The sequence below is a fragment of the Mustelus asterias genome, chromosome 15 (genome assembly GCF_964213995.1).
Source record: "Mustelus asterias chromosome 15, sMusAst1.hap1.1, whole genome shotgun sequence".
NCBI classification, from domain to species: domain Eukaryota; kingdom Metazoa; phylum Chordata; class Chondrichthyes; order Carcharhiniformes; family Triakidae; genus Mustelus; species Mustelus asterias.
Window position 1 is genome coordinate 8,860,374 of NC_135815.1, and position 16,272 is coordinate 8,876,645.

General features: G+C 46.3%; 1 protein-coding gene across 1 annotated transcript in view; it reads left to right on the forward strand.

Annotated features, from left to right (window-relative positions):
* Positions 1-16,272, forward strand: part of krtcap3 (keratinocyte associated protein 3) — a 31,223-nt gene that overhangs the window by 10,265 nt on the left and 4,686 nt on the right. Inside the window, exons 2-5 of the mRNA XM_078229439.1 lie at positions 4,730-4,914; positions 5,884-5,943; positions 11,062-11,262; positions 14,293-14,427. Of these exons, the coding sequence (XP_078085565.1) occupies positions 4,730-4,914; positions 5,884-5,943; positions 11,062-11,262; positions 14,293-14,427 (581 nt within the window). The remainder of the gene's footprint in view (positions 1-4,729; positions 4,915-5,883; positions 5,944-11,061; positions 11,263-14,292; positions 14,428-16,272) is intronic.

A 16,272-nucleotide genomic window follows, 5' to 3' on the forward strand; every position in this document is an offset into this window, starting at 1 on the left:
GGAAAATAATCCAATTAGTCCCAATCCCCTGTTGTTGGTCTTTTAATTAAGATTCACAGGTGAAGGGAATTATTTAATTAAATACTTAGTTATTTGCCTGTACAGAATTTTAGCATTGCTGAGAAAAGAGACATGTCAAAGCTTTTCATCTTGTACTCATCAGGACAGTTTGCAAGAATACCAATTGTAAAGGGAACAGCAATTTGCACTGCATGAGAAGAGAGTGCTGATTGGTAGGTAGGGGTGTGCCATGGAGCCTGCACGTGGGAACAGTTAACTGCCAAGCTTTTGTTGAAATTCAAACCAGGCCGACTCTTATTTGTCCAAGGTATTGCCATGGGGAATGAACCAGGGAATGGCTGTCCCCTTAGTTTTTGTTTAGTGAAAAAGGTGCAAAGTGTGGTCATGCTCCTTCTGTCTGTGTATGTAGCTTCTAGCATGCACTGTGAGCCCAACTAATAGTCTTAAATAGATTGTGTGTGCATGTGTGTATTGTTCCCGTTACAATTGGTATTCTTGAGAGCTGCCCTGATGGGTGCAAGATGAAAAGCTTCAACAAAATGTCTCTTTTCTGCCCAAATACATAGAGCACCTTTAAAGAGTGACTGAAATCTGGCCACCTGAGCCAGTCGAGCAAAAGACTCTTAGTGACATGGTTGTGGGTTCAAGCCCCTGTGTGGGAGGTTGTGGTTCTTTTACAATGTCTGACTTTGTGAATTGATCTAAAACTGAGTAAATATTAACCTCTGGTCTCCTTTACAAATTGGTTGTAAGAAATATGGATAAATTGCTGGGACCCTGGGTGAGTAGGAGGCAGGCAAATGTAATGCTGTGTTCTGTAAATAAAGGAACTATCAAGATAAGTGTCTAGCTTGATACTGCACCATTTATCACCCCCAGCTCTTTCTCCTCAGCCCTGCAATCTATATTTCCTTTTCAAGCATCTATCTGATTCTCTTTTGAAAGTCATTAATGAATCTGCTTCCACCGATAGTGTTTTTTAAATCATATCTTGCTGCGTAAAAATTAATTATCACCTGCCCTGTGTGAATTATCTCGGTCCACTGGTTACTGATTTCCCTGCCAATGGAAACAGTTTCTCTCTATCTACCCTGTCACAATCCTTCATAATTTTGAAAGCTTCATTAAATGTCCCTGTGCCTTTCTTCACTTTAAGGAGAACAATGCCAGTTTCTCCCTATAACTGAAATCCCTCATCCCTGATACCATTCTAATAAATCTTTCTACCTTCTCCAAAACCTTCCTAAAGTGCAGTGCCTAGAAATGTTTCTTTTACCCGCACCAGGGACCCAGATTCAATTCCAGCCTCGGGTGACTTTCTGTGCAGAGTCTGCACGTTCATAGAATCATAGATTCTGCACGTTCTCCCGTGTCTGTGTGGGTTTCCTCCTACAGTCCAGGGATGTGTGGGTTGGATGGATTGGCTGTGTTAAATTGTCCCAAGATGTGTAGGTTGGATGGATTGGCTGTGTTAAATTGTCCCAAGATATGTAGGTTAGGGGAATTAGCGGGGTAAATATGTGGGGTTCTGGGGATAGGGCCTGGGTAAGAAGCTCTGTTGGAGAGTCAGTGCAGACTTGGTGGGCCAAATGGTCTCCTGCATTGTAGGGATTCTATGGCTCTTCTATCTTTCACCTTATAGAGACTTGGATTCATCCTAAACTCTGCTGCCTGTGTCCCAGTGCACCCTTCCGTTCAACTTTCACCCCCATGCTTGCTGAACTGCAGTGGCTCTCAGTTTGACAACACCTTGTCCTTGCGATTGCTGTAACTTCCTTGTACCATATAACCCTCTGAGATCTTTGCCCTTCTCTAATTATAAACTTGCACGTCCCTGATCCTCATTCCCCCACTATCAGTGGCCGTGCTTTCAGCTGCTGACGTTGCAAGCTCTGGAATTCCCTCCCTAGACATCTCCACCTCTCTCCCGTCCTTTAAGACACACCTTAAACCTGAACCTCTTTGATCTTGGTTTAGGTCACCATGTCCCAAGCACCTCCCAAGAGGTTGCGCATCAAATTTTATTTAGTATCATTCTTGTGGAGCACCTTGGGGAGTTGCACAATGTTAAAGGCATTATGTTGTTGATGCCTAACCAGTGGTCTTTGCTTTTGTACTCCATGCCTCTAATTAATGTTGTAATTAGTTTTGTTTAAATATGCTCCTGGTATCTCGGTGAAAGAGGCCCATGGATTTTGTGTAAATAGGCATGCTGGACATTAATAAAACCACCTTGAAACATCAATGTGTCAGACAATCACACATTGGTTACAAAAGATGAAGCTGTTTGGCCCATCGGAAATCATCCTGTTCCCCCACACTTGTTCCCCCACACTTGTTCCCCCAATATTACAGCATCTAATTGGTTATTAAATGATACTGCACCCTTTGGAGAAGTCTTTCACACGTTAATCACGCTTTGTACAAAGAAAGATTTTCAGGTATTGCTCCTGCTGTTGACCTCGCTTTAGGTTATCTGTGTGGGATCTTGCTGTGTAAATCAATTTCAGATCTTCTTCAGCTACAGTCTTTTGCTTTTGTTTTATGGTCAGAGCTTCCAGATAAACCCACCAGTTTCACAAGAGAGAAGTGGAAAAGCCATTCTCACAACAATAAAATGTTCCCCAAACCGTTTGTGATCTTTTAATCGGGGAAATGCTTGGGTTTGTTGTGTTAATGCTGGGGTTCGTTCTGTTCGCATTGAGAGGGAGCTAACTCCCATGAAGCTACTCCTCATTAATGCATTGTTAATCCCAGCTCCCTTGTCCCGGTGGATTAACCACAGACCCCAAAATATTCAGCAAAGTTGTGACCAGAAAGCGTGAATGCATAAACAGAGGAGCTGCAAATTGTGGAAAGCTGAAATAAATATAGGAATTGGACAGTGCATGGGGTCCACTGCTGGAAAGGGAAGGGAAACCTCATCACAGTTTTATTTCTGATTCCATTCTCACCCCTCCCCTTCTTGCCTCCAAAGTGGAATTCATTACCACAGGAAATGGTTGATGCCAAAACATTGAATGTATTCAAGAGGCGGCTGGATATAGCACTTGGGGTGAATGGGATCAAAGGTTATGGGGAAAAAGCAGGATTAGGCTGTTGAGTTGGACGATCAGCCATGATTGTGATGAATGGCGGAGCAGGCTTGAAGGGCTGAATGGCCTCCTCTCACTTCTATCTTTTATGTTTCTATGCCCTGGGTACCCTTGTAGTCTGTGCAAACCTGTCCAGTACTGCATGCTCTTGCAGCCAGCAGAGAGAGAAGCTATAATTGTGGACGCACTCGGACATTGAATATATTTAAGATTGAAATTAATAGATTTTTTGGCACTTGGGGAATTGAGAGAGGGGATAGGAAAGTGGGAGTTCATCCATGGTCTCTCGGAGGAGCATGGTTGATGGGCCCTATGGCCTACTTTTCCTCCCAGTTTTTGTGTAGCAGCAATTTGCATATCTACAACTCCTTTAACATTAAGAAGACATTCCAAGGTACTTGGAACATTGTCAGAGAAAATTTGACACCAAGCCACAATATTAAGACAGTTGACCATAAGCTTGGTTGGGAGGTAGGGTTTGAGGAATGTCTTAAAGGAGGAGAGAGAGGCAAAGAGTTGAGAAACTTTCAACCCATCAGTCTGGGTTGGACTTGAAGCCAGGTCCCAGAGACAAAATCAGAAGCTGTTTTCACACTCGAGTGTTGCCACTTCAAAGAAAATTATAGCACAGGAACAGACCCTTCGGCCCTCCAAGCCTGCACCGACCATGCTGCCCGTCTGAACTAAAACCCCCTACCCTTCCAGGGACCGTATCCTGCTATTCCCATCCTATTCATGTATTTGTCAAGATGCCCCTTAAAAGTCATATGGGACATGGTTCTCCTGGGACCACTACAAGACCATGATAAACTGGCAGGATTTGCCAAGGGCAACAATTAAGAAGAAGAAATTTTTCACTTCTCTCTGGTAGATTTATCTGGAAGCTCAGACCATCAAATAAAAGCAAAAGACTGTAAATGATGGAGATCGGAAACAGGAAGTGCTAGACTCTGTGGAGAGAGAATCAGAGCTAAAGCTTCGAGTTGGAAATGGCTGTTCTGAAGAGACATGTTGGACTGGGTGAACTGTTTCCCTCTCCACAGATGTTGCCAGACCGGCTGAGTTTTTTCCAGCCAATCCTGTTTCCATTTCCCTCTACCCTCTTTCTGGTTGTATCACAGCTTGGTATGGCTCCTGCTCTGCCCAAGACCGCAAGAAACTACAAAAGGTCCTGAATGTAGCCCAGTCCATCACGCAAACCAGCCTCCCATCCATTGACACTGTCTACGCTTCCCGCTGCCTCGCAAAAGCAGCCAGCATAATTAAGGACCCCACGCACCCTGGACATTCTCTCTTCCGTCGGGAAAAAGATACAAAAGTCTGAGGTCATGTACCAACCAACTCAAGAACAGCTTCTTCCCTGCTGCCAATAGACTTTTGAATGGACTTACCTCACACTAAGTTGATCTTTCTCTACACCCTAGCTATGACTACATTCTGCACTCTCTCCTTTCCTTCTCTATGAACAGTATGCTTTGTCTGTATAGCGTGCAAGAAACAATACTTTTCACTGTATTCTATTACATGTGACAATAATACATCATATCAAACCCTCTTTAATGTTGACCCTTTGTGTCTTCAATGTGTGTGGATGTTCTGCTTTGATCTGACAGATAAGGTGACCGGTCCCCGGCAGTTGATGAGGAAAGGCATTGCGCTGATTTTTGTTGGGCACATCAACTTCATCATTGGTGCAATCGTCCATGGCACAGTCCTCAGGCACATCTCGAAGCCCGAGGGCAAGGTGACAGCCGAGTATTCGGTGGCCAACATTATCTGTGTCATCTCGGGCATATTGGTGAGTGCTTCTGTTCAGTTTGTTTTATCAGTGGGAGTGAATTGTGATCATCCTGCCTGGAGTATGGTTAAACATTCCAGAAAATGGATGGGCATTGGGTACGCGAACAGGCTATTGTCATTTGGTGAGAGGATAAGACAACAACTTGCGTCTCTGTAGCGCCTTTCACAGTGTTACGACATCCCAAATGGCTAAAAGACAAGCAAATATTTTTTACTAAAGTGCCATCACTGTTGTAATGTCGGAATCATAACTGCCAGTTTCTGGATAGGGGTGGCACAGTGGTTGGCACTGCTGCCTCACAGCGCCAGGGACCCGGGTTCAATTCCCAGCTCGGGTCACTGTCTGTGTGGAGTTTGCACGTTCTCCCCGTGTCTGCGTGGGTTTCCTCCGGGTGCTCCGGTTTCCTCCCACACTCCACAGATGTGCGGGTTAGGTTGATTGGCCGTGCTAAATTGCCCCTTAGTGTCCCAAGATGTGTAGGTTGGAGGGTAAATATTCAGGGTTACAGGGAACAGGTCTGAGTGAGATTTCCCCTTCGTGTCAGGGGGATTACATGGGGTTACAAGGATGGGGCTTGGGTGGGATTGTTGTCGGTGCAGACTCAATGGGCCAAATGGCCTCCTTCTGCACTGTAGGGATTCTATGATTCCATGAAAAGATCTTGGAAAAATCCCCATTGGGCAATCCACATTTCTGTAAGGAAGATGGTTTATATCTCTGATAGAGAATTCTGACCAACATTCAGCACCTGAAACATTGAACTCTCCTTTGTCTTTGCACCTGCTGTGCGTTTGCATCATATTTATTCCCTCGTTCCTTGCAACCGTCTCTTGGCAACCGTATCATGGCTGCCACGAAGGCTGATAAACTGTTTGTTTAATTTAACATCACTATTCTGAGGGACTTTGGGAGACCGCAAAACTCTGGGTGTGACTAATTGAAATTTCTGCTGTTTTAATTCTGCAGAGTATCGTAACTGGGATCATTGCCATTCTCGTCTCGCGAAACTTAAACAAAATAAAACTGGTGAGTGGTTTAATTCTTGTCACATTGAAAAGTGGATGGAAATAAATATGAATGGTGTTTTTTTAAAATAATGTTATGTTCCAACTGTAGCAAATATGAAAATAATGGAATGGAGGAACCACAGCAAGGGGAACATTGTATCATTTGGCAGCAGTGATGACAACCAAGCTGTTAATATTTGGTATCACCATTCATCTGAAACTGACAGCAGCTTTTGGAGTCTGCTTGTGCAGTTAAACATTGAATTCCAGAGGTTTCTGTTAGTGATTCAGTGTTTCTCCTACAGTGCAGAAGGAGGTCGTTCGGCCCATCGAGACATGGTGAGCCATGGAAGGTTCCCCAGATTTCAAATTTCTGCGGAAAATCTGGACAGCCCTCACCCACCTGAGGACGGGTCCAGGGAGACACGGCCATCTTGCTCCACAAGTGTTAAAGTTAAAGTTTATTTATTAGTCACAAGTAGGCTTACATTCACACTGCAATGAAGTCATGTGAAAATCCTCCAGTCGCCACACTCCGGTGCCTGTTCGGGCGCATTGAGGGAGAATTTAGCATGGCCAATACACCTCACGTCTTTTGGACTGTGGGAGGAAACCGGAGCACCCGGATAAACCCACGCAGACATGAGGAGAAAATGCAGACTCCGCACAGATAGTGACCCAAGCCGGAAATCGAACCCGGGTCCCTGGCGCTGTGAGGCAGCAGCGCTAACCACTGTGCCACCGTGCAGCCCCAGGAAGGTTCCCCAGATTTCAAATTTCTGCGGAAAATCTGGACAGCCCTCAACCACCTGAGGACGGGTCCAGGGAGACACGGCCATCTTGCTCCACAAGTGGAATGAGAGGAACTGCTCAAGTTGTGACTGTGGCCATCTAAGTCTGACCAGCACCCACCTACTGAAGGGTGGCCTGGTGGTTAGCACTGCTGCCTCTCAGTGCCGGGGACCCGGGTTCGATTCCGGCCTCAAGCGACTGTCTGTGTAGCGTTTGCACGTTCTCCCCATGTCTGCGTGGGTTTCCCCCGGGTGCTCCCACAAGTCCAAAGATGTGCAGGTGGATTTGTCATGCTAAATGGCCCCTCAGTGTACCAAGATGTGTAGGTTAGGGGATTAGCAAGATAAATATGTGAGGTTACGTGAATAGGGCCTTGGTAAGATGCTCCGTCAGAAAGTCAGTGCAGACTCGATGGGCCGAATAGCCTCCTGCACTGTGGGGATGTTATGACTTATCCTGGGAGATCCATTCCTGGTAGCATCACAGCTATCCACACTATGACAGCTGAAGCCATGAATTAACCTCAACATTGAACCCAGCCATAGAAGCACAAGACATGGCACGCTAAATCCCCTTTGTGAAATGTCAGATTTCTCCAGTTAATAAGAAGACTCATATTTTTTATATGTTTAAGATGTCTGATTTTTTTTTACTTCCACCTTCGTCCCTTGTGCAAGTCCCAATAATTAATCTCACTCACTGTGAAATTTTAATTAAAGTTGACAAATTCAGTGCTACTCATTCCCTCCATTACAACAGTAACTACACTTCAAAGGTACTTCAGTGGAGGGAACAATAAACTATTAATCAGGCTCTGGAACTAGTTCACCACAAGGAGCAGAATGCAGTGATTGTTATTCAAGTATTATTAGCTACGCTACCCAGATACTTTAGAGTACGATAAGGGAATTAACTTGTGCATTGTATTCTGACTGGTCACCAGTGCAAGAATCATAGAAACATAGAAGATAGAGGCAGGAGGAGGCCATTTGGCCCTTCGAGCCTGCTCCGCCATTCATCACGATCATGGCTGATCATCCAACTCAATAGCCTAATCCTGCTTTTTCCCCATAACCTTTGATCCCATTTGCCCCAAGTGCTATGTCAAGCCGCTTCTTGACATTCAATATTTTGACATCAACAACTACCTGTGGTAATGAATTCCACAGGCTCGCCACTCTTTGGGTGAAGAAATATCTCCTCATCTCCGTCCTAAATGATCTACCCTGAATCCTCAGACTGTGACCCCTGGTTCTGGACTCCCCCACCATCGGGAACATCCTCCCTGCATCTATCCTTTTCAGTCCTGTTAGAGTTTTATAAGTCTCTATAAGATCCCCCCCCTCATTCATCTGAACTCCAGCAAAAACAACCCTAACCTAGTCAATCTCTCCTCATACACCAGTTCCGCCATCTCTGGAATCAGCCTTGTTCAAATAGAGGTTGCTGTAGGAGCTTGTACAGCTTCACATTGGGATGTATTGGGGGCTCTCAATCTGAATATAATAATATCTAGTTCAGAAGGTTACACGGCAAGTTTTTTTCAGCAAGAATCAAATTTAATTATTAGCTCTCATCCTTGGGAGTTGTTTTTGTTTTATTCATTCGTGGGATGTGGGCGTCGCTGGCTGGCCAGCATCTATTGCCCATCCCTAGTTGCCCTTGACAACTGAGTGGCTCGCTAAGCCATTTCAGAGGGCAGTTGAGACTCAACCACGTTGCTGTGGCTCTGTAGGCCAGACCAGGTAAGGATGGCAGATTTCCTTCCCTAAAGGACATTCATGAACCAGATGGGTTCTTCCGACAATTGACAACAGTTTTATTGAACTCACATTCCACCAGCTCCTGTGGATTCGAACGCAGGTCCCCAGAACATTAGCTGAGTTTCTGGATTAATAGTCTAGCGATAATACCACTCGGCCATCACCTCCCCTGAGTGATAAGGGAGTGATAGTGCACGCTGTGCTCTCACATGTGAATCTGAAGGTTGTGAGTTCAAGTACCATTCCAAGCTGATGCTACTGGTGCCGGTAGTAAGGGAGTGCGACACTGTCAGAGGTGCCATCTTTCAAATAAGCCATTAAACTGAGGTAATTTCTGCCCCCTCAGGTGGATTTTGATTTGATTTATTATTGTCACATGTATCAGTATACAGTGAAAGGTATTGTTTCTTGTGCACTGTACAGACAAAGCATACCGTTCATAGAGAAGGAAAGGTGTGCAGAATGTAGTGTTACAGTCATAGCTAGTGTACAGAGAAAGATCAACTTAATGCAAGATAGGTCCATTCAAAAGTCTGACAGCAGCAGGGAAGAAGCTGTTCTTGAGTCAGTTGGTACGTGACTTCAGACTTTTGTATCTTTTTCCTGATGGAAGAAGGTGGAAGAGAGAATGTCTGGGGTGTGTGGGGTCCTTGATTATGCTGGCTGCTTTTCCGAGGCAGCGGGAAGTGTAGACAGAGTCAATGGATGAGAGGCTGATTTGCATGATGAATTGGGCTGCATTCACGACCTTTGGTAGTTTCTTGCGGTCTTGGGCAGAGCAGGAGCCCATACCAAGCTGTGATACAACCAGAAAGAATGCTTTCTATGGTGCATCTGTAAAAGTTGGTGAGAGTCGTAACTGACATGCCAAATTTTCTTAATCTTCTGAGAAAGTAGAGGCTTTGGTGGTCTTTCTTAACTATAACGTCGGCATGGGGAGGACTAGGATGGTTGTTGATGATCTGGACACCTAAAAACATGAAGCTCTCGACCCTTTCTACTTTGCCCTCATTGATGTAATCAGGGGCATGTCCTTCACTAAGCTTCCTGAAGTTGATGACGATCTCCTTCGTTTTACTGACATTGAGGGAGAGGTTATTGTTGTCGTACCAGTTCACCAGATTCACGATCTCATTCCTGTACTCATTGAGATCTGACCAACTACGGTGGTATCATCGGTAAACCTGGAAATTGAGTTGAGGGGAATTTGGCCCCACATTCATAGGTGGATATCAAAGATCTCTCAACACTATTTTGAGGAAGAACGAGGGAGTTCTCCCCTGGTGTCCTGGTCAATATTTCGCTCAACCAATATCATCCTAAACAAAAGACTGTCAGTCACATTGATGTGGGGAAGATGGTTGTCTGCTTTATAATAATGACTACACTTCATAAATAATTGATTGGCTGTGAAGTACTTTGGGAGGTCCTGATATTGTGAAAGGTGCTATATAAATGTATCTACATTGACAGGGTAAATGCAGCTTGGATAGAATTCCATGGTAAAGTTTCAGAGCGAGGTCACCCTTTCCACACAAACACATTTCTATATCATTAGTGCATCTGTACCTCACTCAGCAATCCGATTAAGTATTGGCTTGATTTTGCAGTCAGCAGCAAGTGATGCCACTCACCACTGATTTCAACGATGTAGCGATCTCTGTGGTGTGGATTTCCCCTTTCCCGCTGGCAATTTCAATCTGATTCCAAGAGAAGGGGATCTCCAGGGATCCAACTGCAGTGATCTTTTCAAGCAGATAAGCTTATAAGGGAGAGAGGCAAACTGAACCCCTTTAATTTTTCTCGCTGTCTGTCCATAAAGAGATTCGTTTTAATTTTTTGAAATAGGCTGTGGGTGGATTTCCCCTCTGTTTGTGTGACATCAATTTTTAAAGTGACTCACTGCAAACTCTTTGGATTAAATCAGAAATATTGTTTATTCACACATTCAAACCTGGCGGATAGTTATCACACGCACACACGCACACACACACACGCACACGTGCGTGCTCAAGAAGGAAAGAAAAGAGATTTACAACCACGAATAACTTTGAAAAATAAGTTTCTTGTAAGTTTTTTTTATTAGTGTCACCAGTAGGCTTACATTGACATTGCAATGAAGTTACTGTGAAAATCTCCTAGTTGCCACACTCCAGTGCCTGTTCAGATACACCTGACAGAGAATTTAGCATGGCCATTGCACCTAACCAGCATGTCTTTTGGACTGTGGGAGGAAAGCAGAGCACCCGGCGGAAACCCACGCAGACACGGGGAGAACGTGCAAATTCCGCACAGACAGTGACCCAAGCTAGGAATCGAACCGGGGTCCCCGGCGCTATGAGGCGGCGGTGCTAACCATTGTGCCACCATGTCGACCCCACAAATCATAGATTTGGGTATTAATTTACATGATGTCCCAGTCCTGTGAGGATTTCTTCAGGTAGGAATTAAGTTGAGGTGGGTTCAGCTAGCTGAAAGCAGGGGTTGCAGAATTCCTTTTAAGGTTGGTGATTATCCAATCTCGGATTTCCATTGTGTGTCATTTTTGCCTTTTCACCGAATTCCCAATTATATTTCCACAGCACTGGGGACTGCTGTCAATCTCGCTGTTAAATACTTTGGTATCATTTGCCTGTTCGATCGGCGTGCTCCTCGCCATTGTGCTGACGGTGTCACAGGGCGGCAGGAACCTGATTTCTGGCTGCAACTCCACAATGGTGCCAGCCATCTCCGACAGGGCAGCGATAATGAATGACTGCCCGTTTGACACCACACGCATTTACGTAAGTAATTGGGCATTTCAAGGTTTTTGAAATTATTGCTCTTTCCCTGTGCCCTCAGTCATTAGCAAAGTGATGAAAGGGGCCCTCGGAAGTACCATTAAGCAGCACCGACTCGGCAATCACCTGCTCGCTGATGTCGAGGGAATTCTCCCAAGGCCCTGCTGGCGGGTTCAATGTCGGGCGCGAGGCCCAAAAATCACTTTAACGCTGGCGTGAATTTAGAAATCATAGAAATCATAGAAACCCTATAGTACAGAAAGAGGCCATTCGGCCCATTGAGTCTGCACCGACCACAATCCCACCCAGGCCCTACCCCCATATCCCTACATATTTTACCCACTAATCCCTCTAACCTACGCATCTCAGGACACTAAGGGGCAATTTTAGCATGGCCAATCAACCTAACCCGCACATCTTTGGACTGTGGGAGGAAACCGGAGCACCCGGAGGAAACCCACGCAGACACGAGGAGAATGTGCAAACTCCACACAGACAGTGACCCAAGCCGGGAATCGAACCCAGGACCCTGGAGCTGTGAAGCAGCAGTGCTAACCACTGTGCTACCGTGCCGCCCAATTTACAGTGGGATCTTCTGCTGACGTCCGTCATGGCGGACTGGGAAAGCTGCTGCGAGAAATCTGTTTACAACTCACCAATGGGATGTGAAGGTCCAGTTACCCACACCCGATTTCCTGGATGAAGGTCCAGTTACCCACACCCGATTTCCTGGATGAAGGTCCAGTTACCCACACCCGATTTCCTGGATGAGGGTCCAGTTACCCACACCCGATTTCCTGGATGAAGGTCCAGTTACCCACACCCGATTTCCTGCGGCGCCAGTGGGAAAACGCACCGGTGGAAACCACAATCGGAATAACGTGACGTGCAGATGTCGGGACTCAACTGAACAATGCCTGAGGCTGCCTTCGGAATTCAGGATGGAGGCCAATGGGAACACCTGATCCCAGAATGCCACAGCTATGGGTGGGGGAAGCAGCGACAGGTGGACCTTCCAGATTTGGTGTCCTGGAGGGAGTCCATCTCCCAGCCTCACAATGTTCCTGGAGATCCATTTTCTTTTTCAGGAGGTCCACCTTCTGTCTTCAAGATGGCACCTGGAAAGAACAGTGACTAGGTGCAATATCTACCACAGAATATGGGGCAAGCACCCAGTTGCATAAGTAATGGTGTCGGAGCTGGTTTAACTGCTGGCCTCTGCAGTGGGAAACACTCCACATCCCTGCCCCACCATGGGAATTAGTCCCCAGATGGAATAATGCTGCCCTTAGTTTAGTTGCGTCCGGGCCATTCAGCTTTTGACCTCATTACAGCTTTGGCCCAAACATGGACAAAAGAGCTGAACTGCCGAGGTGAGGTGGGAGTGATTGCCCTTGACATCAAGGCTGCATTTGACCAAGTGTGGCAACAAGGAGCCCTAGCAAAACTGGGGTCAATGGGAATTGGGGAAAACACTCTCATTGGTTGGAGCCAAACTTGGCACAAGGTAGTTATGGTTGTTGGAGGTCAATCATTGGCACTCCCAGGACATCCCTTCAGGACTTTCTCAGGCTAGTGTCACAGGCCCAGCATCTTCAGCTGCTTCATCAATGACCTTCCCTTGTGGGATTGTTGTCGGTGCAGACTCGATGGGCTGAATGGCCTCCTTCTGCACTGCAGAGTTTCTACGTTTCTAGTCAAAAATAGCCAGCGGGTTATTGGTCAAATTTCCAACATAGTAACTGTACCAGCCGATAAGATCTGATTTCTCTTTAAGTCTTTCCTCTTAAGTCTGAGCAGAATTTGCCCCATACCGCGGGGGCGTGAACATTGGTTTTGATGTATTTACCGAGTCCTATAGCAGACGTACATCAGATGAGAGGTTATTGTTTGACAAAGCTTAGCTGAGGATTGGACTTGTAAGTTTAATTGTGCAGAAGGGAACATTCCGTTACTTTTTAATCCATGCAATAACCGGATGTTTTTGGAATTCTTCCCACCCCTTGACCGTCAGGAGCACGTGTTAAATCTAAGCTTGTCTCCCTGCTGGATGTTAAAACCTCTCACAGTCAGGGAGTTGGCTTTGGGGCACCTGCAACATCCTTTAAAGCTAATTTTATATTTTGCAACCAAACCCAATCGTGGTGAATATTGGAAAAAAATGACATGACGATTGCTGCAAACTGCATGAAGTTCAGATGTTTAGAACTGAATTGGAAGCAAAGTCAATAATTTATCCCAGGTCCAGACAAGAGTATGAAGCGGTATCGATGTAGTCATCAGTGTAACAGAGCAAGAGTTGTGGGAGAGGGCCTGAGTAAGACTGGAACAAGGAGTGTTCCACATAACTCACAAAAAAGACAGGCGTAACTGGGGCCCATGCAGGTACCCATGGCCACAGCTTTTATTTTCAGGAAGTGAGACAAGTTAAAGGAGAAATTGTTGAGGGAGAGAACCGATTCAGCCAGGCAGAGGAGTGTGGTGGACAGGGATTGTTTGGGCCACTGCTCAAGGATGAAGGGGAGAGTCCCAAGACTCTCCTGGTGGGGGATGGAGGTGTAGAGAGGGATTGAACATCCAGAGGGAAAAATTGGAAATTGTTGATGCTACATAGGGTATCGGCGAAGTTGTGAGTGTAGGTGGGCAGAGACTTGACAAGGGGGATGAGAAGATAGGAAGCAATGAGTTCAGTGGGGCAGGAAGAGGCTGATACTTTGGGTCTACCAGAGCAGTCCCGTTTGTGGATTTTGGACTGAATATTAATGGGATGCCTCATGAGAACCCCATTACCATTGAATTATTCCAATTTTTTGTAGAAGACAGCAGGAAAATAAGGCAAGATGTAGTACAGAGGGAGCCAATGGCACCAACCATTCTCAATCCTAACCGTACCCACTTCATTTCCAACTCAAAGATCAAGGTGTTGTGAAGCAGTGTAATGTAGAAATTGTCGGAATTTTGTCACCTGGTTTAAAAGCTGAAATTGTCAGATATTTTTCCTGTGTGATGGAGATCCTTTCTGTCTGTTTTCAGGACACCACACTGGCCCTGTGGTTCCCATCAATGGTGCTGTCGGCCGTTGAGGCAATCCTGTCTATCCGCTGCCTCATAGTGACCATGATTCTTCGAGGGTTAGGTCCCTGTGGAAAGAGTGACATGATAGACCGGGTGAGTGTGTGTCTGTGTGTGTCTGTGTGTGTCTGTGTGTGTCTGTGTGTGTCTGTGTGTGTCTGTGTGTGTCTGTGGATGTGAGTACAAAAGGGAAAATGCTGGAAAATCTCAGCAGGTCTGGCAGCATCTGTAAGGAGAGAAAAGAGCTGACGTTTCGAGTCCAGATGACCCTTTGTCAAAGCTAAAAGGCACAGAAAGTGGGAGATATTTATACTGCAGGGTGAGGGAATGAAAGATGAGTCATAGCCACAGAAACCAGGGGAAAAGACTGCTAATGGCAGCTCATAGAGAGAATAAAGGGCGTGAATCCAACACGAAGAGAGAAATGGAAAGCAATGACAATTACAAATTCAAGATAAGGGGGTGAAAGGTTCAGTGGAGATGTGTGGGGGGAGGTTTTTTACACAGAGGGTGGTGGGGGCCTGGAATGCACTGCCCAATGAGGTGATTGAGGCAGTTACGTTAGCGACATTTAAGACTCATCTGGATAGACACATGAACAAATGGGGAATAGAGGGATATAAGCGGTTGGTCTAGATAGGACAATGTGATTGGCGGAGGCTTGGGGAGGGCCGAAGGGCCTGTTCCTGTGCTGTACTGTTCTTTGTTTTTATTGAACTCAAATTTCACCATCTGCCATGGTGGGATTTGAACCTGGCTCCCCCAGGTCTCTGGATTACTTGTCCAGTGACAATACCACTGTGCCACTGCCTCCCCCTATGTCTGTGTATAGATGCGTATGAGAGTAGCTGGGCGCAGTGCAAATGTGTGTGCGCGTGTCTGTGTGTGCGTGCGCACGCGTGTCTGTGTGTGCGTGCGTGCGCGTGTCTGTGTGTGCATGCGCGCGCGTGTCTGTGTGTGTGTGCGCGCGTGCCTGTGTGTGTGTGTGCGCGCGTGCCTGTGTGTGTGTGTGCGCGCGTGCCTGTGTGTGTGTGTGCGCGCGTGTCTGTGTGTGTGTGCGCGCGTGTCTGTGTGTGCGTGCGTGCGCGTGTCTGTGTGTGTGTGCGCGCGTGTCTGTGTGTGTGTGTGCGCGCGTGTCTGTGTGTGTGTGTGCGCGCGTGTCTGTGTGTGTGTGTGCGCGCGTGTCTGTGTGTGTGTGCGCGCGCGTGTCTGTGTGTGTGCGCGCATGTCTGTGTGTGTGTGTGCGCGCGTGTCTGTGTGTGTGCGCGCATGTCTGTGTGTGTGTGCGCGCGCGTGTCTGTGTGTGCGCGCGCGTGTCTCTGCCTGTGGTCACTGTTGTATTGATAATGATGATGTGGAGATGCCAGCATTGGACTGGGGTAAACACAGTAAGAAGTTTAACAACACCAGGTTAAAGTCCAACAGGTTTATTTGGTAGCAAAAGCCACACAAGCTTTTGGAGCTCCAAGCCCCTTCTTCAGGTGTGGGAATTCTTTTCACAAACAGGGCATAATGCCCTGTTTATATGCCCTGTTTGTGAACAGAATTCCCACTCACCTGAAGAAGGGGCTTGGAGCTCCAAAAGCTTGTGTGGCTTTTGCTACCAAATAAACCTGTTGGACTTTAACCTGGTGTTGTTAAACTTCTTACTGTATTGATAATGCACAGGCTGAATCTAATGATGGGCCGCCTCTCCGGTGTACAATTTGTACCAAATTGTTTTTCTCTTGTGACTGTGGTTCCCTGACTGCTCCTGACTATGGATTGATTGGATGGTATGATTCTCTCCACTGGACCATTCAATCTTTCTTTTCGCATTTGCCCTCTGTCAAAGAGCCAGCACAGGTATGAAGGGCTGAATGGTTTCCCGTTCTGCAGATTCTGTGTGATGTCTGTCTGTGGGAATATAACTTGTCGGTTATCTCACTTTATAGTGCTCTT